This window comes from Engraulis encrasicolus, chromosome 16, assembly GCF_034702125.1.
Source record: "Engraulis encrasicolus isolate BLACKSEA-1 chromosome 16, IST_EnEncr_1.0, whole genome shotgun sequence".
In the NCBI taxonomy this organism is placed as follows: domain Eukaryota; kingdom Metazoa; phylum Chordata; class Actinopteri; order Clupeiformes; family Engraulidae; genus Engraulis; species Engraulis encrasicolus.
This window is the reverse complement of record NC_085872.1, coordinates 29,203,775-29,230,292: the sequence shown is the minus strand read 5'-3', so window position 1 is coordinate 29,230,292 and position 26,518 is coordinate 29,203,775. Positions and strand designations below refer to the sequence as shown.

Sequence of the window (26,518 nt, the reverse complement as noted above, 5' to 3'; positions counted from 1 at the left end):
AAGTATATTTTCTTCTAGGCACCTGAACTTGAAGGTTAAATTCATCGTAATGCAATTTATTCCATCTTTTTTAAATCAGTGTAACTGTAAACACATTCAGGACAGCACAGAGGGCCAGTCATCAGGCATGCATGCATTTCAGGAACAGGAAGAATGGATAACAAGCTTGATCTGAAAGCCAGGCTAATGGATAACTACTCGTCTAATGAGGTGGTCACAAAAAGTTTCAGATGTCAAAGATCTCTAATGCCTTTGCTTTGGCACATCCCTTGAAACTATCGATAGATAGTGAGAGAGCTTCTTTTATCTTAAATAAGACACTCAGTCACAAAGGTAACATTTGAAAAGCTTAGGCTGGTAGTAAAACTTTTACATACCTCACCCACCTACATGCCAGCTCGGATTGGTTGAGCCATTGCCTGTGTTTCCCTCCTGCTGTTCTGCCAAATGTCCTCGTAAAACTGGCTGTAGGAACATAGTAAAAAGAAATAGAAACTAAACGAGAATCATGGATATTAGTACACAAAAGTGGTTAAAGTGTTAAAGTTACAACAAAAGTCTAGTCAGAAAGCAACATTCTCAGCATTCAGTAGTAGTGGTAGTAGTAGTAGTAGTAGTAGTAGTAGTAGTAGTGGTAGTAGTAGTAGTAGTAGTAGCAGTATTTGTTATAGAGGGACAACATACACAAGTGCTTAAACAATCACACAGACCTTTAATAATACCGTAGCAATATGTAATGTCTATTTGTACAATACGTATCTAAAGAAAGTTTAGATGCTTTAACCTGCTGCCCCATGCCCAGCAAAAGCTGCAGCCCTGCAGCCCTGACAGGAATAGACAGATAAAAATGCAGAGAGGGAAGGGCTGTGTGCCTGGAAATGTGTCTCAGTCTATTTTGTTTGCACAAATTTCTGTCATGTAACAACACTAAATTTTGCTGCTGTGCTAACCTAACCCCAGACCATGCCTACACCACTCTATGTAATTTGGTTTAACAATACGTGATGCCTGGGAAAATATCCAAATTCTTGGGGAATTCTTTAAACAGGAATTTTGTTAAGAAACATTTCTATGCAGCATGGTACAGTTACTGTATGTAAAATGTACATAACATTTCCATTGCTGATTTAAGTTTCAGTGTAAAACCAGAATGGTGTGTCAGGGAAATACTGCGCATGGAAAATGGAGACTTTTTAAAACAAAAGAAAGAAAGAAAGAAAGAAAGAAAGAAAGAAAGAAAGAAAGAAAGAAAGAAAGAAAGAAAGAAAGAAAGAAAGAAAGAAAGAAAAAAATATCTTTTTTTCCAGCGAAGTTCACAGACACCAAAACACAGCCAGAATAACAGCCTTTTTTGAGCTAGAATGTAAACAAACAGGATATAGTAGAAAACGAGCTAATCCACTTCAGAGAGACTGGGCCAAGGATGACTAGAGCACACATGATACTTGTTTCTGTTATTTCATTGTGGTGCAAGCATGACTAACGGTTTGACGCAGTGCGTCCTGTGTGCTCCAGTCATCCTTGGCCCAGTCTCTCTGAAGTGGACCAGTTTGTTTTCTACTGACTACAGTCCTAGACTGCGAGCACGAAGAAGGCTAGAGTGCAAGGGACCTCCTTTCCCAAACAGGATATGGTGTTGTAGGCTATATGTTACTGTTGTGGGACTGTATCTTCAGTATTTCAAATACTAAATAAATGTGTCGGTTAGTCCATTACATAGCTTTTGAAAAAAACATACACTACTCAAAAAGGAAGTACAAATAATTTCACATCTGAAAAAAATTTGAAAATTTATTCCAGACATAAGACATACACATGCATGTTTTTTTCTTTAAATGTGATCAAACTTCCATGCTTTCCAAAAATGAACGAACGAATGATTGAAATTGATTGATGAATAAAATGCAGTGCCAGGGCACGCATGGTATATACTTTGCATTCTCAATTGTGAGAGTCCAAGAGCAGTACTATGCCTCAAAAGCTGCAGTGTAGTGCGCCGAACCCTCGCTCACACTGAATGGATGTGGCCTAATAGTTTGGGAGGTGGTCTTAAGGTGGTCTTGAGGTTGCAGGTTCGAATCCCACCCTTACCTCTCCCTACACCTCCATCCATGGCTGAAGTGCCTTTGATCTATAGGCACTTAACCCCACATTGCTCCAGGGACTTTAACCAATACCCTGTGAAATAACTATAAGTTGCTTTGGATAAAATCGTCAGCTAAGTGTAATGTAATGTAATGTAATGGATGTGTGGTTATAGGGATGTCTTGACTGATGAAATGTGGGACCAGGAGAGCCTAGAAAGAACACCCATGATAGAACAGCCGTGAGAACAATGGGGCTATTGGCCGGTGGTCGGTTCTCTGGATGTCCCTCCCTGTACTTGGTGGTGAGGGGTTTTGAAGGAAAATGAGCCATTGTCTCAGTCCTCCTTCTGTTATGGAGCCTTAGTTGTGGACTGCAGCCTGAAAGCCATCCGTGGATGCTCTGAGCTTGTAAGATTGCACACGGCAAGAATTCTTTGCACACAGGAAGAATCTTTGGCACTCTGGAAGAATTGTTTGGACATCCCCGTCCGCCACCATCCGCCATGGAGAGGTATGTGTTTCAGCATTCGTGTCTATCTGATGGACCAATTCCTTTTTTTCTGCGCATAAGACGACTTGTCATTTGAATAGTGCTACTGGGTCACACTGCTGTCAAAAACATGTATAAAATGTACAGAATTGAGAGCCGCCAGAAATCCTGGGCCCAAAGGAAATACTACGAAAATATGAAATAAATACACTTCAAAGGGCCCATGTCAATGCCAGGTCCTTAGAATCATCCTAACTTGTCCCTGCTAGCAGTACTCCTTAGTAGCAGTAGTAGTATTGGTAGTAGTATTAGTAGTAGTAGTAGTTGTTGTTAAAGAAATATACTTATACTGTAGACAGGATTTGACTCTGGCAATGGGAAAGGGTATTCACAACTAAGGTAATAACTTGCTTCTTTTCACAATTCTGGTTATTGTGTTGTGGATCAAAATGACACACAAAACAATCAGACTGTCAACAATTGGTAGTCATTAGGCCTACGTCAGGCAGCTCTTACATAGAGACAAGTTTTGAGGAAGGGACGTTTGTATTTTGACATCAAGTACACTGGCATATAGGAGTTAATTCAACAAAGGAGAGCGCTCAGCATTTCTCTCTCTTGAGTACAATCAGACTGTCATTTAATTTTCATGCAGCAAGTGTGTCCTGCCATGCACTGACGCCAATTTTCAGTCGAGGTAATTTCCTCATGGTTCATTGACCTTTCAACAAACAGTATAGGTTGAACACATATGGACGTATAGGTTGCGTATTCCACTTAACCCTCCTGTTATCCTTGGGGTCTGTTTGACCCCTTTCAATGTTTAACACCTGAAAAATACATGAAATACATATTTCTTCTGCCTCATCTTTGATGTCTTTTCCTAAATAGATGGGAAAATTTTGAAAAAAGTGAAATTTCAACAAAAATGTTTTTCCTAAGTGCTGTACACATTTTGGTTACATCCGTGTTCCTTGGGGTCAATTTGACCCCAATTGTTTCAAGTGTATAAAACATAAATGGAGCATCCATATTTTGCAAATAAATGTTAAAATCTGTTTAGATAATGTGAAATACATGAAAATAAGCTATTCAGCCATGTTTCTTCTGAACATTTCGCTTTTGTTTGGCCCCTGATAACTAAAAAATACTAATGACATGGGGGAGGCCCAAAACTAATTCAAGGCAACAGTTTGGACAGTGGTGGCTACTACAGCATTGACATTTTGAAAAAAATCCACCAACTGAACCTTTTTGTACCTATAGCACCATCATGGCACCCACCACAGCAACCCCCCCAGCACTGTACCCTGGGAGCTACTTTTGCACCCTCCCACTACACACAAACGCTATACAAGATGGGTCACATATAGTCAGCATTGCTGTGCAGACTGTTCTGTGCCCAGCATACATAATTATAAGTGATGGTACAGTATATTTGAAGAGAAGCTTTATGATTGCGATCCAAATATTGAAATGGACTGTTCTGATAGTGACAAGCCGTTGTACTTCTTTAGATGGATGCGTTCTCAAGGTTGGTTGCTATGTTGAGACATAATGGTGCTATTATTTTCCTCTGTTCAGTATGGTGTTCCAAATTGACATAGTTATCTGCAGCATTGGTTATAAACTGGTGCTACCTGACATAGAGAAGGCAGGAACAGCAACAGCTGTAACTTTTGTGAAGGACATACACATTGACGTCCATACCACAAGTTCTCCAGTGGGCATACATAGTGAATAGAAGTAAACATACAAGCTGCTAGCCCTGTTCCTTCAAACATTACCCCACCACCATGAACATGTAATATGTCTACAAGGAGCACATGCTCATTTTTGCTTATGCTTTTTTGCGCTCCTTATGCTTTTTTCCTTATGTGCACACTAATTCAAGCATAGAAATAATGTAGAAAACAATGATTTTCTATGATGTTCCCGAAACTCTTGGTTGGCAATGTATCCATGTTCTTACCTAACTATTACACTTGTGTTATAAATACACATTCAAACAGTCAAGGAAAATGAATGTTGGACTTAAAAAATCTTCTGAATGTTTGGGAATATGTCTATTTCTTTTAGAGTCAAATTGACCCATATGGTAATAGATAGATAATATCCATGATAATCAAAATTGTTTTTTATTTTCAAATGTTATAAGTAATAGAATTGCATATTTAGGGAGTATATGGAGCCACTAAAATTTCAATAATATGTGTCCATCTGTTTTTAGACCAATTAATGACATTTTATTGCTATTTTTTCTATTTTTCGCCTAGTCATAGATTACGTTTTTTTGGTGTGTGGGCTATGTGTGGGGGTGCTGCTAGTATATATTTAAAGAACTTTTTATGTCACCAAAAGAGAAATAATACATATCTGAGACATAAACATGTGCCAAAGTGTTGTTTTCTACTGGTTTTGTAGACATTTAAGTGGTTGAGGTCAAATTGACCTCAAGGATCACAGATGTTCCAAAATTTGAGGGTAACAGGAGGGTTAACTGAGCTCTGTCTACTACATGAGGTCAAAGTCCACACTCAAATCAGACAAGTTCATCCGGTCACAAGTAAATCATACTCCTAGCCGATCGCCATGCATTTCAGGCTGCTATTGTTGTTCTCACTGACCTAAATATTATCACAAAATGAAAATGCCACACACTGCTCCATGCTCATTTTATTTTATGCAAGTTTATGAAGTTGTGTTTGGCCATCTGGGCTCCTTCAGAAGTAAGATTTTTAGTTGTTTATTTCCAGAATTCATGTTACCCATTCACTAATGTTACCATTTTCATGAATACTTACCACTAGGGCTGGGTAAAATAATCGATTCAATCGATAATCGATCGATATCATTTAAAATTCACATAATCGATTCACAGGGCACAAAATCGATTTTTTTGCTCTTTTTCTTTTTGTTATTTTTGTTTCATTTAGGTCTATGGAAAATACCCAGTAGGTATTAGTCAATTAGGCCTAGGCCTACTTATTACAAATTAGCAATCTGTTAACACTGTCAAGCCACAGCCCTTTGACATTTTTATATAAAAATAGGCAACAGCATCTTTTGGGGGAAATCCTTGCACCAAAAAGGGAACGGATTGAATCGATTCGGAGTGAATCGAATTGAATCGAATCGAATCGAATCGAATCGTGATTAATCGATTCAAAACCCTCAGAATCGAAATCGAATCGATACAGGAACATAGCTGCAATACCCAGCCCTACTTACCACCACCATCAAATTCTAAGTATTCATTATGACTGGATAAAACTGCACTTTTCATACATGAAAAGAGGGCTCTTCTCCATAGTCCACCATTTAGAATTTCCAGAAATGGATTTTTTTAGCTGCAAAAATGACTGTTCTTTGGCCATACTAGAAAATATTAGTTTATTACTTAGTAAACTTTCATGAAAAGATCAAATTTGGCAATAGGCAGCCCAGTTTCAATGAGCAGCATAGTTGCAGTACCCTTTTTGACCATTTCCTGCACAGTGTACCTTTAACCATACAATGGTCCCTCCCATGCTAATTTATGTTTTCACCAAAATTGATGGACACCTGATGTCTTGGAGCACAATGCTCACCCTTTGGATCATTTTCTACTCTCACTGACCCAGTAATTCCTTCTCTACATTCCCATTGGTCATTCACAAAAGCCTTCATGAGTCCTGTTTTTGACACAGTTAAAACAAAGATGCTAAATGTACACGTAGCAATGTGAGTAATATAAAGCATAAACAACATATATTAAATATGGATGTCCTATGAAGTGTGACACCCTAAGTGAGCATACCAGCATATCCTGTTAAAGCACAGCATTAAAAGTTTGCTGTCACCAGAATGGTCACAGGGCATTACTGAAGGTGCTGTGTTATGTCATAGTAGTGTAGTACTATGGTAGTTAACTATTCAATAACCGATACTATTACAGCGTTCCACTGGTGGAACTGCAGGCATTATGGGGCTACTATCTTGCATTAGTACACGATTTCTCATGACCGGCATCTAAAATCTCAGCCAGAAACCATTTGCTCAGTGATGCAGTGATGCCATTCAGTACAGGGGTGTGGCCAAGACCGGATTAATGCACAGGCTACATATGGCTGCAGCCTAGGGGCCCCCACTGCCAGGGGGCCCCCCGATTGGCCAAAATTCCCAGTTTTGTAAGACATTGTCTATATAATTTAGTCGTGAAATGAACCTTCCAAGGGGGCCCACAGCAACCTGTCGCCTAGGGGGCCCAGGCAATCTTAATCTGTCCCTGGGTGTGGCAGACTAAGGTAGAGCAGACAGAGCTGACAAAAGCTGTGATGCCTCAGATGAGTCGGGAAAAAGTCAATGGCATGCTTGACAAAGAAATGTCCATCACAGCTGTCTGTGTGTAGCTGAATGTTCACTATCGGACGAAGGCCTGTTTCAGAGTTTGCTTCCAGCAGATGGTGGTGCTGCAAGATGACCCAGGTGAAAAAACCCATATACTTAAAGTGTACTTTTTTTGACCGTACTTAGTACAAAGTGTACTATTTTCGGCAATTTAAAGTGCGCTTCATTGCACTATTAGTGCGCTGAAGCACTACTAAAGCAGTACTTCAGCACACTTGCAGCACACTGAGGATGCTAAATTGGCACCGCTTTTGGACAACTTTAAGTGCACTACAAGCATACTTTTGAAAGTATGCTCCAAACACGCTTTTCATGCATTCGTATGGCATTAATAGTGTGCTTGAGTACACTTCTATAACATTTTATTGTTACTAGAAGTACAATAAAAGTATATTAACTTCACGCTTCTTTGGACTACATTGGAACATTTTAAGTATGTAAAAAGTATATCATATTAAGTATTGTAAATATATAACAGGTATGCTTGAAGTATATTTACAGTACACTCCCAAGTACAACGAATAATATAAATGTAATACTACAATCCATGCTGGTTCTCAGAGCTTGTACATTACACACAGCCACATGTTACAGTAGTGATACAGTATGCATGCCTAGCACGACTGACATTTACAATCATTGCATTGTTACAGAGATTTCAGATACACATTTCACTTTACTTCATTCTTGTTCCACCTTCCTGCAGTTGATCATTTGAATTGATCACGAATGGTGACCCTTAATTCTTTGTTTGAACAACTAGTTCCAACTTACCTCTTACCATGATGTCATGAGAAGTGTGAGTCTATATATACCAGAACATATACGTGACCATCATAATGACGGTGGGAACATGGCCATTTTTTGTGTACCACTTTAAAATGTTAAAACTCCTACAATAAATGCAGAATATAACAATGAGTAATATTTTCATGCAAACCAAAGATATTCCTAGAGGTAAATGGCTTTCTGTTTGAGAAATTTAGCTCCAAGAAGTGCATTGCATGATGGTACATGCATGATGATGCATGATGGGTAAATGCACTTTGTGTAAGCACACTTTGAATATATTTGGATGAAGCACAATCATAGTGCACTTAGAAAAAGTATACTTCCAATATGTTAAAGTGATTTACTTTAAAGCGCACTATAGAAAATCACACTTCGAAGTCACTTGGGTGAAGTATAATCAAAGTGCACTTTAAAAAAGTGCAATTGCAATATGTTATTAAAAAATACACTTTTAGTAAGTTCACTATTAGAACACTATTAGTATATTCCTCTAAATACACTTTAGCCAAACATCTTCTAAGTGCACTTTATGTATGGTTCGCAAAGTGTACTTTCTTTGAGAGCAACTTAATTATATCTAATTTTAAGTACACTTTAAATAAGCATATTGTAAACATACTTTTTCTTAGCACAAAAAGTGTGAGTGCGCTTTTAACATGCTAAGTACACTTCAGTCGTGCTTTTATTGTACTAAATTGAACCACTTTTTCACCTGGGGACCTTCTGGGTCGGCCATCTTTGACCACCCAAGTACACGACCGCCAAATCTGGCTCATACACTTTACTTGGAGAGTTGCGTCAAACCAGCAACCGCATACAGGACACATTCACATACAGGACACATTCACATACAGGATATATCATGGGGCCCTGCAGAATTAGGTCCTTGTTACATTGTATGTAACAAGAGGGGGCCTTTGTAAAGTGAAGGGGCCTTTCAGATGACTTTGTCTCGGGCCAAGTCAAAGCTGTCAGTGGACATTCATACTGTACTGTAGGTTTACTGCAAGCGTATAAGGGGACAGCTTTTCGGAGCTGCTCACTTGTTGTGGCACGCATGCTGTATCTAGTCACAGCCAGCTTAACAATATTATTGGACACTGACCCTGTAAAGAAAGATGTGACAGAATATGTGTATGAGTTTAATCAGTCTTTGACAGAATACCTTGGTACTTGTTGTGAGTTGTTGTCCTTCATTTAATGTGCCATACCATAGGCTGCTGTTCCATCTAAGCACTGGAGGAGTTGAGTGGATGCACAGGAATTGTGTGTGTCCAAACCTGGGGCAGAGAAGCAAATAGTGCATCAGAGAATGTGTACAGATTTGTATTGATCTTGACTCAGTTGACAGTGTAAGCCCATTTGCCATTCATGTTTAAGATGAGTCTAAGAAGTACTACAAAATTAGGTAGAGGCCGCACAATTATGATTGCGGGTTCAGAGGAATTACTGGTGAAGAATAAGCACACAGGCATGTGGTTCATGTTTCTCCACGTAAAATCATTTCTGAATGTTGGGTGGGTTTCACGCGTGCGTTGTCAAATCAGCTATCTGAATTTGTCATTTAGACCCCTTGACATCAAGGAATATAAAGTATCCTTGAAATGGAGAGCAGGAAATCATCAGCCTTGATTCAGACTCACTGTGCCTTTCAAAATGTAGGAATGAATGAAATGTTTGGAAAGGTTGATGATTAAGAGGAAATCAGTTACACAAATGTGTATAATGCTATAGAAATAATGAATGAATGAATGAATGAATGAATGAATGAATGAATGAATGAATGAATGAATGAATGAATGAATGAACGAATGAACGAATGAATGAACGAACAATGCTTTTGGGTGGTAAAATTGTACTGTATTTCACAGCATGCAAAAGCTCCTGTGGATCTTATCAGTTGACATGTCTGCTGATAAGATCCACTGGCTGGATCTTATCAGTTCAAATGGACTACTACAGAGGGACATCCCTCTTGATATCAGCATTTTAATGTGAGGCAAAGGTGTATGATGAACACTAGAGTTGTTAACCTTTAGGTCATTTACCTAAAGTTGACCTGTGATGACAATGACGTGTGGTTACATTTGAACCTCAATTAGTTATTATTACCGGTATGTGCAGTAAGTGATTCAGAGTTATTATTGGTAAAGAATAAGCACACAGGCATGTGTCCATGGTATTTCATGTTTCTCCATTGACCCGAAATTGACCTCTGATAACAATGATGCGTGGTTACATTTGAACCTCATGAACCTCATGTCATGTGCAGTAGGCTTACAGTAAGTGATTCCCCATGTAAAGATTGTCTTTCCGAGACTAACAATAAACAGGCTATAATTATCAACTCTTTACAGTGTGGCAACGTGGCATTTAAGTACATGCCCCATATAAAAGCTTATGGTACACAGTTCAGGGTTCAATTTCACTCCTGTGTTTGAAGACAGGGTAGATACACATATAAGAAGACTCACACGTGTGCATCCTACTGTACTAGGAAATTAAATTGTCCAGGAATAACCTCGAGAGCTACTGCCCTTGCTCCAGGTAGTGGTGACTTTACACTCTGCTTGGGCCCCAGGCAAAGCCCCAGGACAAACTCATCTGGCAGGCCCCCCTCCCAATACAGTCAATAAAATGAGGACCCAATTCTGGGCTCCCTCTCTTCCTGGGCGTGCGACAACTGACCCCTATCAACTTCCCTGCAAACTCCTACCCCTTTCTGGGAAATGTTTTTTCCCCTTTGCTGCCTTTTAAAGAGTATCAGCCTGAGGGGCTCATGACCTGAGGGGCCCAAGCAAGTAGCATAGTCTGTGTGTGTCCTGACTGCACCACCAGTAAAGTAGGGTAGTTGAACTGATGTTAGGACTGGTAATAAAGTGAGCAGCCAACAAAGCTTTCTTCCCGCAATCATTTGTCTCTCTTACACTGCAGCAAGATGGCATGCTAATGCAGTGGGTTCAGTCGGTGACGTAGCTAAGGATAGAGGATGCTTTGTCTCTGCCTTGTGACATTTAGTATTACGCAAGAGACAATTGATTCACTAAACACACTGCCACCTAGTGAAAGAAAGAAAACTTGAGTTAAACGGCATTGTAAACATAAATGGGCAGGTATACATTTACAGAAACCTGCAATTAATGTTATTAACATCAAATCTATTTGTAGATAAAATACATTTTGTGGTATTTCAGAGCACAAGGTACCTCTTCCATCCCTCTGCCCTTTAGAGCATACAGTACAATGACAATTGGTGACCTTTAGCATATTGTATTATTGTTATGGGGTGATACCTATAGTCTACCGCTAATCACAGGTCAGCAGAGCCTCTTCTGCCACTGAAGTGCATTGTAATTCTAGATTCTATCGCAATAACTCCAACCTGTCCTTAGCCTGAGGCCCTCTTCCACGTCAAGCTTTATTTCCCAAAATGACGATAAGGGAATTCATATTACCATTTAAAATATTTCATTAAAATTGTCCTGTAAAAACCTGGTTTTGATCAGTAGTCAACCACACAAGGAGCGCTGAACAGCACACACACCCCATCTAGTGGGCATTATCATGTAGCTTGGTCATCTTCCTTGCCCAATGTGTGTGTGTGTGTGTGTGTGTGTGTGTGTGTGTGTGTGTGTGTGTGTGTGTGTGTGTGTGTGTGTGTGTGTGTGTGTGTGTGTGTGTGTGTGTGTGTGTGTGTGTGTGTGTGTGTGTGTGTGTGAGAGAGAGAGAGAGAGAGAGCGAGAGAGAGAGAGAGAGAGAGAGAGCACCCGTGTGTGTGTATGTGTGTGTCTATGAGTGCGTGTGTGAAATTTTTACTTTATTAATCTACCGGTACACATCTCGGTTCGGATTGTGTTTCTGTCTTCACAAGGATGATAGGCCTATTATGTCATGTCCTCCCTACAATATCTCTGCTTTTAGATCCTGCAGGTGTGTTTACATAGAATTACATAGTTTTTACATAGTGTTTACATAGTTTATAGATATTTTATATGTAATAGCCTACTTTTATTTATTTATTTTTTATTTGTTGTTTAGTATTTGACAGGGACAATGCTGTGCACATTATTACAAACATGACATGGCAAGGCCATGACAAAACTTGTAGATGTGAATACATGTAAGGTTTATAGCCAAATGGATCATTTGGTTATATTTGAACTTCTCTATCATTTGAAATAACTGATTAAATATGATTATATTACAGGGGACTTTGAGATGTAAGATGTTTCAAAGACTTAGATAAAGAAATGCACATGCTCTTAACATAAACAGTATACAGGGCTGAATGGCTTTAGGTATCACCCAAATCAAAAAGAAAGGACAGGGGAACCGACACTGAAGGACACCGAAAGGACACCGAAACGTCTGACGGGCAATACAGAGTGACTAGACGTGCTGTCCTTTCTATTTGAGTTTCTCTTGGAATTAGTACACAGTGCCTTTTACTTTAACGCGTTACCAAGTTTATCATTACACTAATATAATAAAAATTGTAGCAAGGCTGCCATAGCTGAAATGGGGAGACTTCTCACGCGAATTCCTCAGCACTGCAGAGATGGTTATTCTACACAAAGGCAAGCGTGACTGTACAGTCTCCTCTTCTACCGATAATTGTCTAGAACAGGAAATCGTTATGTTAGGACTTGGTCAGCATAGGCATCCTTTGTTTACATGATGTTCACTTGAAGGTCCATGTCTGTCTCCCACAGAAGTTGCCAATTTGAGAGGCCATGTTTCCGTGCTGACCTGAGTCACTCATTTTGACACTACCACAACTCTACTTTAAAATGACATTCACCACTGTGCTATGTTGAATTTATATACAGTACCCGCGTCTTTAATTTAGGATTTTGATTCACACCGCTGTTACAGCATAGCCTGACATTGTTTTTTTTTTGTAATTGAAATCCATAATTAATACATTACATTTCCAGAGCCTCTTAGACTGTGCACTGTTCCAGATGATTTAAATGTGGCCACCCCATTGAAGTCAGTTCAGTGTGGTGTGAGTTCAGCTCACACCAACCGCACTTCAAGTCACACATACTTCATTAGTCTTGATTTCCAGTGAGAGCTCACACTCTGCTGGTGTGTGTGTGTGTGTGTGTGTGTGTGTGTGTGTGTGTGTGTGTGTGTGTGTGTGTGTGTGTGTGTGTGTGTGTGTGTGTGTGTGTGTGTGTGTGTGTGTGTGTGTGTATGTGTATGAGAGAGAGAGAGAATGTGTATGTGTACTGTATGTGAATGTGTATGTGTATGTGTATGTGTATGTGTATGTGTATGTGTATGTGTTTGTGTATGTGTACTGTTTGTGCAGGCCTACGTATGTGTGTGGTTCATGCATCGCCCTCACTGCAGTTAAAGCAAGTGTTGACTCTGAGAATCAGGCCTGGTTGAGGGAAGCTTCCGAGGCAATGTTGGCATCCACCGCTGGGCTCCCGTTGCGAGTCGCTTCAGTGGACTCAAGTATCCGTCAAACCCGGCTGAGGGGCCATAGACCCAAGGCTGGCACAGGCCTGGCCAATCCAAAAGGAGAAATGCACAAATTAGACGGCCAGAACTGGTGGGGTTGCCCCAGGAGAACCCTGATATGATGCTTCTATTGCTCGTCCGACTTTTTTTGTAGGGTGCACATGGTTTGTTGTGTGTGTCTGTGTGTGCTTGTGTGCGCACGCGCGTGTGTGTTTTTAGCATTATGTTTGGGGGAAGATGAGGGTTGCGTTGCGTAGATGCTTTGCTGGTGCCTTGTGTCAGTCTTTCTTCAGGGCTCATCCAAGTCACGTGGCTGTGTCTGATCTGTTACATAAACAAGACCCCTAGTCCCCCTACATCAACTTTACTCCCCAAGAACAACTCCAGAAATGACATTGGGTGTAGAGAGCCGACAAGCTTGTGGATCCTCATTTCACAGAGTGGCCGTGTTGCGTGGCACTGTGTTTTCAATCCGTTTCAGCAGTCTCAGTTTTTCAATGTTCTTTTTAGTGCCTTAAGGAATGGCGGTCAATCCGAGGACGTGGATATTTATCTCACTTATTGCGGTTGTTTAAAGAAACGATATATCTGGAATCACTCTCAGGAAGCAGTGGTCAAAACATATACTGTATCTCCTCTTAGCTCCTCAAACGCAGGCGCTCAGCATGCTTGGTTGGGTGTTGGGCGATTTGTTGAAATAAAATTATGTGACCTAACACAGGGTAACACGTGACACTAAGTTAGGTTCAAAGAAAAGCAGCACATGTCTGTGCAGCAAACACCCCCGATTGCAATCAGACGGCCAGCAACCATCTCACTCTGCATGGAGGGGCGTGTTGTCTGGGGGGCGGGCCATGCCATGCCATGCCATGCCAGATAAATGTATGCTGTGAGACATGCTGACACAAAGGGCCCTTGCCCTCGGATCCTGGGCACCACACTGAGCTGAGCAGAGCAGAGCAGAGCAGAGCAGAGCAGGCCGAGACGGGGTTGAGGCCCTCAGTGCAAAAGGCAACGGATCCTTGGCGGCTGACTGAGCTACTTCCTGTTCAGTGAGCAAACAGCACCCTATCATGCCTCTTCTTCCTGCCTGCCGAGAGTGTGGATGATCCCCCCAGTCAATAAAGACAAGTCCTTTCCTTCAGTTGGTTGGGAGGGAAAATAAATGTAACGAGGATTACGTAAGGGGCTGGCTGGATTAACTGAAATATCCCTGTCAAGCACTGACAAGGAAATTCCTGAACGTTTTGTTTTAAAATACACATTTCTGTGTAATGCTAAATAACTGTTACGACTGACAGGGGGACATTTATCAGACCAGCATATTATAGACTGTCAAAGCCCTCTCACAGCACTGTTGCATCGTAACTATAACATGTGCTTCCATACAGATGTACAGTTATACATGATCTGAGCCATGTTTGACTCCATTTAGTGTGACCCTACACATTTATGACCACCATCTTGGAATCTGAGAAGGTAATAATTTATCTTGATGAGAAAGGCTACACAAGGGGTACACAAAGTAGCTTGAAGATAAATAATGGGGAAAATGATCGTAAACATTTTCATGTATGACAAATCAGGTTTCTTGATTTCTTGGGGTTTTTTTGGTTCAATTTTAACTGCAAAAGTTCACAGTCAGCTGTGGGGTGGGAGATCAGCTGAGACGAAAAACAGATATCTTATTTCAACACAAGCCAGGTACATTTTCTTTCCTACAAGAGAACATAAAAGGTGTTTTAGTCACTTAGACGACATGAAAGGTTCATGTCACTTGCCAAATTTGATCTTAAGTTAGACAAAAGGGGACACATTATTTGAAAAGTGTCCCTGAATAAGTGTGAGGTATTCCAGGAGAAGGGAGTTTATGTTTCAGCAAGGAAATAAACGTCAAATAAACCTTGTCTTTCGAACAGTACCAAGATCTGCCTTTGTTTTTATTCTTCATGTCTGTATCTAATGCAGGGGTGAGTTTCTCAAAGGGGAAGTTGTTAGCCTGTTAGCAACTTCGGTAGTTGCCAATGGAAAAATGCATTGAAAGCAACAAAGTAGCTAATGTAGTAAGCAACTTTGGTTTCGATAAATTCCCCCCAGGTGATCTTGCAATGTTGGTGGTAACAAGTCCTCTCATCTGACTGCAGATTATTCAATTAACATTGTTCAAGCTTTGGCATCTCCCCAAACAAACTGCTGTTGGGCACGTTATTGGACGTTGCGCAGGTGATGATGTGCCCCTGCCTTTTGAGACGCAGAGCATGCTGGGAGGTGGAGAGAGGAGTGGGCGGTTAATCTCTCCTTGGGCTACCCCAGAGCTGCTTCTGAACCGGGCTCCCGTCTCGTGCGTGCCATGCTCTGCATCCTCTCGTCTCGAGAGCAGTCCTTAGAGCTAACAGCCATGCTCTTGCCCTCTCTCCACTGCCGACTGTTTATGCGGAGGGAGTGCAGAGTTATTTTTGAGAACCAGGCGGCTCACCGCCATCTCATCCACCACACGTTATAGTGGTCCCCCTCGCTATCCTTAACAAAGAGCACTCAGTGTAAACACACAGGCCATATGTCAGAAAAGACACAATGCAACGCAGACCACAACCTGCTTCAGTGTCCTATCTCTGGCTACTTGCCCAGATGGAACGTCTAAATATTATGACGATGGATATGACTGAATGTACCTGTGGGGCACACTCCAGCGGGTCTGTGGCTTGTGACACAGTGTGTTCCATTGCTATGTTCTTCTGCACGCCAGTGAATAAAGCCAGTTTCAGTCAGTTGTGGCCGTTTTCTGCCATCTTAATACTTGCATCATAGCATTTCGAAGGCAACTGGCTCACTGTGTGATAGCTTACAGCTGTGTGTGTGTGTGTGTGTGTGTGTGTGTGTGTGTGTGTGTGTGTGTGTGTGTGTGTGTGTGTGTGTGTGTGTGTGTGTGTGTGTGTGTGTGTGTGTGTATGCATGCCTGTGTGCGCGTGCGTGTGTGTGTGTGTGTGTATGTATGCGTGTGTGTGTGTGAGAGAGAGAGAGGGAGAGAGAGAGAGAGAGAGAATAAGTGAAAAGGGGGAAAGGGGGAGGGAAAGAGGGAGAGAGAGAGAGAGAGAGACAGGGAGGGAGGGAGAGAAAGAGGGAGGGAGGGAGATAAAGAGAAAGAAGAGGGAGGGGATGTGACCTCTGTCTCTCTCACTATACATGTGCATATGTGTTTTAAATGTATATCCTCATAGTTTGCCAACGAGCAGAGAGACAGTAGCGATTTCACCTCCACTTACACTATTTGTAACCATGCAACTATGCAACGGAGCCGTCCATATACAGAAGTGGTTAAATAATGATGGTAAATAATGACTAATAAGACGGGTGTTCATTTCTTTCCAGTATCAAGCGCTTGACCCGTAGAATCAGGGTGACCAGCCAGCAGAGAACCCCCTGGCTCTCTGTTTTTCTTTCTTTCTCTTTTTTTCACACCATCCATGCTTCATACTTGGGCATACAGAAGGCTGCTGTTGCACAGTCTAGACTCCATGCAGAACGGAAGGCGACCACAAGAAGGGAAGAGGCTCAGCTCCTCTGTGGAAGAGGACCCGCACTGTCAGTTTTACGGACTCCTCTCTGGGGCTCTCCATCCTTGCACTCCTGCACTGGCTGAGGCAGGCAGGTCAGGGCACCAGCGTGGACCATGGGTTTGGGCAAAGAAGTCATTCATCTGGTGATGTTTAGACAGCACGGGCAACCATGCAGGGACGACTTGTGGCTGGACGGGCAGGGTGGGTGCAGTTCCACAAGGTGGGTTCTGTTGTTCCAAACCTTTTGGAGATCACTAGCCCTAGTGGTTCAGCTTTTGAGGAATTGTGGAAGTAGTTGTTTGCAAGTCTGGGTGCGTCCGCATATTAGGTTGAATTTTGTTTGGAATGTGTTGTAATTTTTTTGTAAGTTGTGCATTATGAGGCATTGAGATTTGCAATGCAATTTTGCCTTTGTCTCAATTAAAGTATACATAAATTAAATGGTGTGGATGCACAAAATTGTATGGCTCAACCACTTTTGAAAATGTGCTGTGTACACAAGATGTGGATGTTTGGGTTTGCTTCTCTTTGTTTTCTACATATTGAATTATTTTAAAATATTATTTTAAAAGTAGCAAAGAATTCCAAGCTTATACGTTACATAAACATGACAAGCAGCATTCAAATCAGGAAGAATTATGACTTATGAATATATTGTTCCTATAACTATTGTTATCACTGCTTTATGTATTTTTTTGTTTTAATTAATTTAGTAACAGTGTAGTTAGATTTAAATAATGCTTAGTGGTGGGCTTTTTTAAATCAAATTTGGCTTGGGTTGACATTTTTTTCTTTTTTTTAAACTACTAGGCATTCCTAAGACTACGGGTGGCATGACAGTTGACCCAGAGTGGGTCACAACTACATTTGTATCGTGTGAGCTTTCACCCCCAGCCAGCCAGTGCCACTCTGTGTTTCAACAGCCTGTCCACCAACAAAACAGTCTCTCCCAGAAGAGGAGTGCTTAAAAATATATACTTTGGAAAAAATATATATACTTTGGAAGTGGCTCCAGTGATGCAAACACACCCCATGTCCCCGAGTGCTCATGCAACGAGGAAAAGCCCGCTGCATTGCCATCTGTGGCCACGCACACTCTTTTCCCTCGGTGCAGATGTTAGGGTTTCACGCTTTGCATCGGGAAACGGGAGGCAGCATATTACACTGAGCCTCAGCAGACGGCTATGGTAAAATATCAGCAATCCAGGCATCTAGGCATCTATTCAGACATCTATAACAGCTTGCCAAGCAAACAACATGTATAACATAACAAATATTTATCACTGTTGGCTTTGAAATTGTTGCTTTTTTGCAAACGTCTCAATGTCCACAAATTAACCACATGAGTTTCTACCATTTTACCACTTGGAACTCAGTTAATGCATAGCTATTTTATTTTGGCTTTGACGAGCACATAACCAGTTCACCTGACACAGACCTTTTGATGGGAGGGAGGTGACTGACCTTGTGTACCACTAAGTTACTTTTCAAGGTATATGCAATCAAATCCCGTCAAATTATGTGGAAAAGCAAACAGTCTGGCAGTCAGTCAGTGTTCACTCAGAGCTGGAGCATCCCAGGATCTGTGCTCCCTGAATGAACTCTCACATTCTTGTCTACCTGAGGCCACATGCCCCATTTGTGTGCCAAATCTGTAATTATTCACATTCTAAAAAACAGAGACAGTAGAAAATCTCTTTGAAATAAACAACCTTCTGGCATTGTTTCATGTGAAAATATTTACGTCTGCACTGTTTAAAAAAAATGGGGTCAGCAGAACTTATTTCTGCTCCAAACTGAAATACTTTGTCTTACTAATGCTTTGGGTTGGCTATTGACACTGCTAATGCTTTCGTTTGTTATTCTTTTCTTTTCAGACTGTAGTTGAAACAACTCAGTGACCACCATGAGTTGGAGCTTCCTCACACGTCTCCTGGAAGAGATCCACAACCACTCCACATTTGTGGGGAAAGTATGGCTGACTGTTCTGATCATCTTCCGCATTGTATTGACTGCTGTAGGGGGCGAGTCCATCTATTCAGACGAGCAATCCAAGTTCATTTGCAACACCAAGCAGCCCGGCTGCGACAACGTGTGCTATGACTCGTTTGCACCCCTGTCGCACGTCCGCTTCTGGGTCTTTCAGATCATCATGATCTCCACTCCATCCGTGATGTACCTCGGTTATGCCATCCACAAGATTGCGCGTTCGTCCGAGGACGAGCGACGGAGGTACCGCAAGTACCACAGGAAGAGACAAGGCAGCCGGTGGCGAGACAGCCACCCACTAGAGCAAGCAATGGAAGAGGAAGAGGAAGACGACGCAGAGCCGATGATCTATGAGGACGCTTCGGAGGTACAGGAAGCGAAGCCCGACGTGACCAACACAGCCAAGGAACCCCCAAAGCATGACGGCCGGCGAAGGATCATGCAGGAAGGGCTGATGAAGTTCTACGTGATCCAGCTTTTGTCCCGGGCCGTTTTCGAGATCGGCTTTCTCATAGGCCAGTACCTCCTCTATGGCTTCCGTGTCAACCCGTCATACGTGTGCAGCAAAGTCCCCTGTCCACACCGCGTGGACTGCTTCATCTCTCGACCCACCGAGAAAACTATCTTCCTCCTCATCATGTACGTGGTGAGCTGCCTGTGCCTGGTGCTCAACGTGTGCGAGATGTTCCATCTAGGCATTGGCGCATTCAGAGACACTCTTCGCAGGCGACGGAGCAGGGGCCGCCAGCCGCCCTTCAGCTACGCCTACTCTCGCACCATCCAGGCCTCTCCGCCTGGTTACAACCTAGTCATGAAGTCGGACAAGCCAAGCAAGGTGCCCAACAGCCTCGTGTCGCACGAGCAGAACATGGCGAATGCGGCTCAAGAGCAGCACTGCGCGAGCCCCGACGAGAACATCCCCACTGACTTGGCCAGTCTGCACCGGCACCTACGGGTGGCCCAGGAGCAACTGGACATGGCCTTTCAGACGTACAGCACCAAGAACAACGCCCAGACCTCCAGAACAAGCAGCCCAGTCTCCGGCGGCACTATGGCGGAGCAGAACCGGGTCAACACGGCCCAGGAAAAGCAGGGCGCCAGGCCCAAGGTGCCCTCGGAGAAGGCGGGAACCATAGTCAAGAATGGAAAGACATCCGTGTGGATCTGAGAGCTACTACTACCAGGGCTTGACATTAACTTTTTTTTATTACTTATCGGCTACAGTGTCTGCTGGTTCTCCCAAGTCACTTTCAAGCCTTTCATCCTTTTTACTGGCCACATTTCTCTTGTGAAGTATTTTTTTTCTTTACCGTGATACATCTTAGCTCAGAAGATGAAGTGCTAAAACAAGAATATTGTGCTATGGACATAGCGTCCTACAACCGAATCTGAAAAAATACGACATTTGGCCAATTGTGAAAAACAAATACTATCATTTTCAAAACATTCAATCCAAAAAGTAAAGGAAGAATTGTGCCTTGACAACATGCCAATGGTTAACACAGAGAAAAAGTATTGTTTTGGGGAGAATATAAGCCAATTTGAAATTGTATACATTTTAATGTCAAAAAAGTAGGGAAAGGACAAATAAAATGCTGTTAAATTGCCATTTTATCATCTGGTTGTCATTATGATACAGCTTTACTGTTGAAGCATGACAGATAATTCAATATGGTGCAATTATGTGGCAATATGTAAAGGGCTTATTTCAACATCCAATGTAGTGGTTGCTACTAACGCTGTTCAAAACCATACATACTGTATCATTCAGCATAAATTTGAACTCTCCAAATGAGTAGACCACAGCCAACAAGTTGAATTATTAATCATCTCTGGCATGTATGTGCAAGAGGTTTTTAAAAAAAAAATCTGTTAACAGTACATTTGTCCATTCATGTTGGTAGTAAGTACATACATGTTTTTCCTTGTGTGTTTTTTAGTGCATTATCCAACTTTTACCACATGTTATTAGCCCTGTCCAAACCTTTTGTGATGCATGTTGCATGCATGAAAATTATAAATGACCATATATTTCCCCAGAAACAATCTTTTGCGCAGTTTTAACAAGTGATACGTCTTCACACTATTCTCCATCTAATGTACTGACTGAATGTTTTGAAAAAGACAGTATTTTGTTTCTATTTTCAATTGTCCAAGTATCCAAACCTTAACTGAAATGGGATTTGTACATGAAAATACAGATAGAGAGTGCTGTGGCACACTGCACTAACACACTGCTCCATGAAAAGGCTGCATGGCCATGGAGGGGACCCAAGGTTTGAGCAGCCTGAGGTCATTTCCCGACCCCTCCCAGTCTCTCTCCAACTTGTTTCCTGTTCCATTCTTAATTTTTGTATCTCAATAAGAGGCAGCCCCCCCCCCCCCTCCCCACAAAAAAAGAATACACTTAAAAACATCTGAACAACTACAAGCTGCCTGCCAAAGTGACTTGTGAGACTGTGAAAATGATTACTAGCCACAGCCAAGTTTTGCCCGTATTTGGCCAGTGGGCAGTTGCCTGATTATCATCGACTTTCAAATCTCGTACCGAGAAAGTGTTGCGTCTAGGAGGGTGTGACCTGGCTAAGTGGGCAGGAGACAGAGTCAAGCCCTGACTACCCCCATTGCAGGTGTGTACAACGACTGAGGATGAGCTGTGCAGGATCATTCAAACATTTGACACTGCATATCAGAACTCAACTAACTATAGCTTGGCTAACACTACAGGATCAAGCACAATGTGCCTGGTCTTAACCACCTGTATTACCTGTGAACTTTGTCATGACAATTGACAGAGAAAATCTTGTTAGCAATACATTCTTTCTTTTATTATGTTTTGCCTTAGTGTTAGACTCAACATTCTGTAGTTTAACTGTAGGCCTATCTTACTGGTGTACTTTTAGCATGTTCATAGGTTGTCTTAAATATACTGTATGCAGCAGCATTCTTATGGGTTTACAGTACTTCCCCATAATAGCCTAATGATTTACATCAGTTGTGTGATTACATTACAAGTAGAGATTCATTTCACATGAAAGGCCATGTGTCATACAAGCATGCATGAGTTCAATTCTCTTCACATAGAAATGGTAAATAGTTGTCTGAAGCTGTTATGTCTACCTTTCAGAAGATCAACAACAAGCGGATCTATATATCTTTACTTTCAAAAAGCTATACCAAATGGATGTTTTAGATATGTACAGTATGAGTCATTCAGACAGTGCACAGTTTTAAGTGCACAATCTTTATTTAATTATGGATTTCATGAGGTAGTTGAATGAGTTTTAAGTTTATTTTGTGTAATAATGTTTTTCGTCTTGTGTGAAAAAAATGTGAAACTGTTACGATGGACAGCAGTCCATTATGAGAGTTCAAACATCTGAATATCTACATATCTGTATATTTATTTGTGGGCATTATATGCATAAGAGTTATTTTAATAATTTGTGTAAGTAATGCACATTTACCTTCAAATCAAGAACATTTAGTAACAAGGAACTGCTGTCTGTTAAACATCTATAGCCCACTCCTGTTCACAAATGCAAAAGAGAGTCTTCTAGAAAGTGTTCATATTATACATTTACCTGCAATGTACAGAACTAACAATGTACAGACTGAGCCCACAAATCCATACAAATAAGTTATCTGTAAGCATAAGTTTTTGATACAACGTTTGACATTGAAAATGACAGAATTGTCATCGAAGTAGGGTGGGGAAGTGGGAGTCACCAGAGCTGGGTGGGGGAGGGGGGTTGGACAGGGTGGTCCCTTTTTAACATGTTAATACCATATTAAGATCTCAATAAATGTAGGTTATTCATGCAAATGTAATATTCTGAGGAAAACAGAATAGATTCAACTTTGAGTCCCAGTGTAGTAGGGCTGTAACGATACACTCAACTTACGATTCGTTTCGTATCACAATTTTTTTTTCTACGGTTCGATACACCCCACGATTTCTGAAATGTACATCATCAGCAGCTTTAAAGCATCATCACATTGAATCATGTGGTTGTTTTCTGGACTGAAGAATAACAAAACTTTGAAAGGGAGCATCACGATTTCTCGGTTCGATCCAATATCGTTACAGCCCTACAGCGTAGTGCTGCACCGCACATGTACCGTACGGTAGCCTACTGTACACGATAGTCAGAAACCAGCATTAACAGTGTAATTGTATTGTAGTATGCACATTTCACTTAGCTTTAAGTTTATACGGGTGAAGACATAGCTTACAGTTGTGTTATATTAATCATGCCATGGGAGGAAAGTGAGAGAGCACCAAATAAAAGAAGGCGACTGTAAACAGCCTGAATTAACTGTTTATCCCCTTCATGATAGTCACTGAGATAGAAATGATTTCTCATTCTCGATGTCTCATCATCTACCACACAATTATTATAGCATTCTCAAGACTGGTGAACCTGTAGATAAAGCGCAAAGCACTTTAACCCATTTGAAGTTAGCACCCAATGTTTTAACATACAGAATGAATAAAAGTATTATTTTTATTCATTTGTGCATCTTTTGTGCATGAGTGGTCAGGCAAAATTAACATGTGTAATACACACACCATCTTTATGATATTTATTATTCTAGAGTTTGGTGATCTTGGGCATGCAGCACACTAACATTGAACTGACTGAAAAATGGTTGGAATCATTTGTGTCCATTTCAGCAGGCTAAATTAGAATTTGTGCAAAAATGTCTTTATAACATTGAATTGTTTGACATGGGGTCACCCAGCACCATATCAACATACAAACAGTTTCATTTGTGGTTGCAAAATTAACGGTCTACATGTCATACATGTAATTATTTGATTTTAGGTCACTTAGCACCCTGTCAACATCTACATGAAAATGGTTGGAATTGATGTTTTATTTGTCCAGACAACATTAACCTTTTATGCACAAACTGTCCATGGGAGCTGGTGGTACATAGCACACAGGCTTAGGCCCTATGCCCCTGTTTTTATACATTACCTACACACAAAAAAGTTAGCTCACACACTGATGAAAATTCAGCTCAATTGCACTCTCTCCCTTTCTGAAAATTCTTGGATAGCAACCGTTGATTGTTTAGTAAAAGCAAGGCACTGGCTAAGAATAAAAGGTAACGTGAGCTTACTTCTTATATAACTGCAACTGTATGTTTGCTGTATTAATATTCAAACATTCGAACATTTGCGCTCAACTGTTGATATTTATTGCTATCATGATGACTACTGTTGTTGTTCTGCTTTTATGGCCCTGAAGGAGCAGAGAAAGGGTGCTGGCCCACTAGACATTGTGAGGTGGCACAACTCAAACCTTTGTGTTGCCAGACACCCTTTGAGTTTTGATGGCAGTCCTGTTTATGATTTGACAAATCTCCACATGGGACCAAGTTGTATCAGTTGAAAGTCATGATACCAGTGTAAAATACTGGTTGACAAGTTCACAATGATGACGTTTGACCTCAGCCGCAAGAAATCTACAATTTTAAATTAATTACATCAATAATATAAATAATATGTGTAAAGGTGTTTGAATTATGCTGATTGGCTGGCCAAAGGCATAACATTTCATAGTGTTTACAGTAGGCCTGACATGTCCAGTTGGGTAAATTAAATGTGTTTAGCACTTATATTTTCTTGTTTAAAATAACGCATGTCAAAACCTAATGTTAGCAACCGGCAAAAGAAAATAAGTAATGGGGAAGGGAATGGTTTAATTGCGTGCTTAGTAGTTATTTGCAAAGACAGCAGAGCACATCGGCTGTGCAAAACCCCAAGCAAAATACTGAGGGTCACATTTTGCACACTGGCATGTCAGATGTTGGTGGCGTGTTGAACACTGTGGGGCAGTATTTAATTTGTGCAAAAAGACATTTCACTTGTGGTTAAAGCGTACTTTTTTTAGCACAAATAAGAATTGAATGAAGAGTAAGCCAAAGGATTTAGCATAAAAAGTGAAATACTGCTTAGTTTAAACATTAAACTGTTTAAATGTGTGTTATGAGCGAGTTCTTTTCATGGCCCGTGTTACATGGCATTGTGGCTGAAAACACAATGATAATTTCCCCTATAATTCTAAATAGAGGGACTATCTATGCTATTTCCTATTGTTGTCATTATCATTATTATTATTAAGTTATCATTATTATCATGATTTCTACTACAAGTAGTAGTATATATTTCTGTGATTTCCCCCTTCATCTCTTCTTTGCTTCATTTGCCCTCCTCTGGTTGTTTGTCGCAATTGAGTGAATTACACAAAAGAGAAGCCTACTGAGAGCACCTTTAGAGATTATTTCACATGCCTGTGCCTTAAAATAATAAAACTGTTTGTAGATATTCATGTAAATGTGGAAATAAATATTGGGATTAACTTAATTGTGTCTTCTATTAATCTAGTACTTTTCTCTACAGAGGTGTGTAAATGGTTTTGATCAGGACAAAGTAGTCTGAAAGGGCCACCCAACCCAATACATACAATGTAATGAGGAACCAATTATGGGCCCCCTATCTCCCTTGGCCCGGGACAACTGTCCCCTTTGTATGGCCTCCATGTAACAGGGGTGGGGAACCTATGTCAGGGCCGTTTGCAGCCCTTGAGGCTGTTTTATCTGGCCCCCGATATAGTTTTAATGTTATGCAGCTTTACATGAAATATATATATTTTGTGAAGGAGTCTTAGAAAATACATTTGCAATACAATCAAGTTATATTCAGGGGACCTAGAGACTGTGTCTGTTTTAAAGGTGGATGCCTTCAATATAGGCCTAGAGTGCAGGGGGAAAGCCTGGTTTGTGTTCATAGTAGGCCTACGGCCCTCAGAGGACTATTACGGCCCTAGGATGAATTTGAAGTGGCCCCTCGAATGAAAAAGGTTCCTCACCCCTGATGTACACACACAAAGATAGTGGCTTCCTATTCACATGTAGAAGCTCACTGCCACACGCCACAGGACCAACATGATGGCAAACATTTCTACAAACCAAAAATTAACATTTATTATTCAGAAGCCATGTGAATGTGAATATTTTCCGCATATTAACAAAAGCGAAAAGTTTATAGTGGCCTGCATATGCCTCCTTAACTAACTCACCCTTCAGTGATTTGATTCCCCCTTCATCTCTTCTTTGCTTCGCTTGCCCTCTTCTGGTTGTTTGTCACACATACACTCAGCGACCTTTTCAGAACATCACTTGCTTCTGGCTTGGTGTTGCTCTCTGGACTATCACGTCTTGTCTTTGTCAGTGTGGTAACACGGGTGTCTGTATAACACGCTGGGAGCCCTCTTGTCTCAAGGTTAGGCCTAGGCCCACTGTGAGTTGTCATTTAGCCTAATGGATAGTGGCTTGTTTGGGGAAACCCACACATGATTCTGCAATAGGACCTGTCCAACCCAGACCGATTTGATAAGCTTCAGGGGATGGCATCTGTGAAAAGGAGACACTATAAATCAGGACATTGGAAGAACAGAGTGCGTTTTGCAGTTTTTACATAGGCCAGCAGCAGAACACATTGAATGACTTTCCAAGGCCTAGCAAATCAACGCAACCTACAACAGAGATCATATTTCAATGGGCCACGATTATGTTGATCAAGAAATTGTGAAGTGGAGGAGGATTATGTCGTCGTTAATAGCTGACTTAACTTTACCTTTTTACTAAGTTTTTAAACACATGGTCTTCAGTTATTCAAATTATTTTCAGTGCTGGCCGATCAGCCAGAGCAGAGACCGCGAAGAAGAACC

General features: G+C 41.2%; 1 protein-coding gene and 1 long non-coding RNA gene across 2 annotated transcripts; one reads left to right on the top strand and one right to left on the bottom strand.

The window, feature by feature from the left end:
* Nucleotides 1-129: 129 nt before the first annotated feature.
* On the bottom strand, nucleotides 130-26,518 carry LOC134466482 (uncharacterized). Its single transcript, XR_010038311.1, has 4 exons — nucleotides 26,425-26,518; nucleotides 25,868-26,201; nucleotides 8,924-9,038; nucleotides 130-465 (listed from the first exon to the last, which is right to left on the bottom strand). It is a non-coding gene; the product is annotated as an uncharacterized LOC134466482 (long non-coding RNA).
* Nucleotides 18,675-20,679, top strand: gjc2 (gap junction protein gamma 2). Its single transcript, XM_063220380.1, has one exon. The coding sequence runs from the start codon at nucleotides 18,694-18,696 to the stop codon at nucleotides 19,942-19,944; it is 1,251 nt and encodes a 416-aa protein (XP_063076450.1). The 5' UTR covers nucleotides 18,675-18,693; the 3' UTR covers nucleotides 19,945-20,679.

What these genes read in the sequence shown, in the direction of transcription:
- gjc2 (XM_063220380.1), top strand. Translation starts at nt 18,694, where the DNA reads ATGAGTTGGAGCTTCCTCACACGTCTCCTGGAAGAGATCCACAACCAC.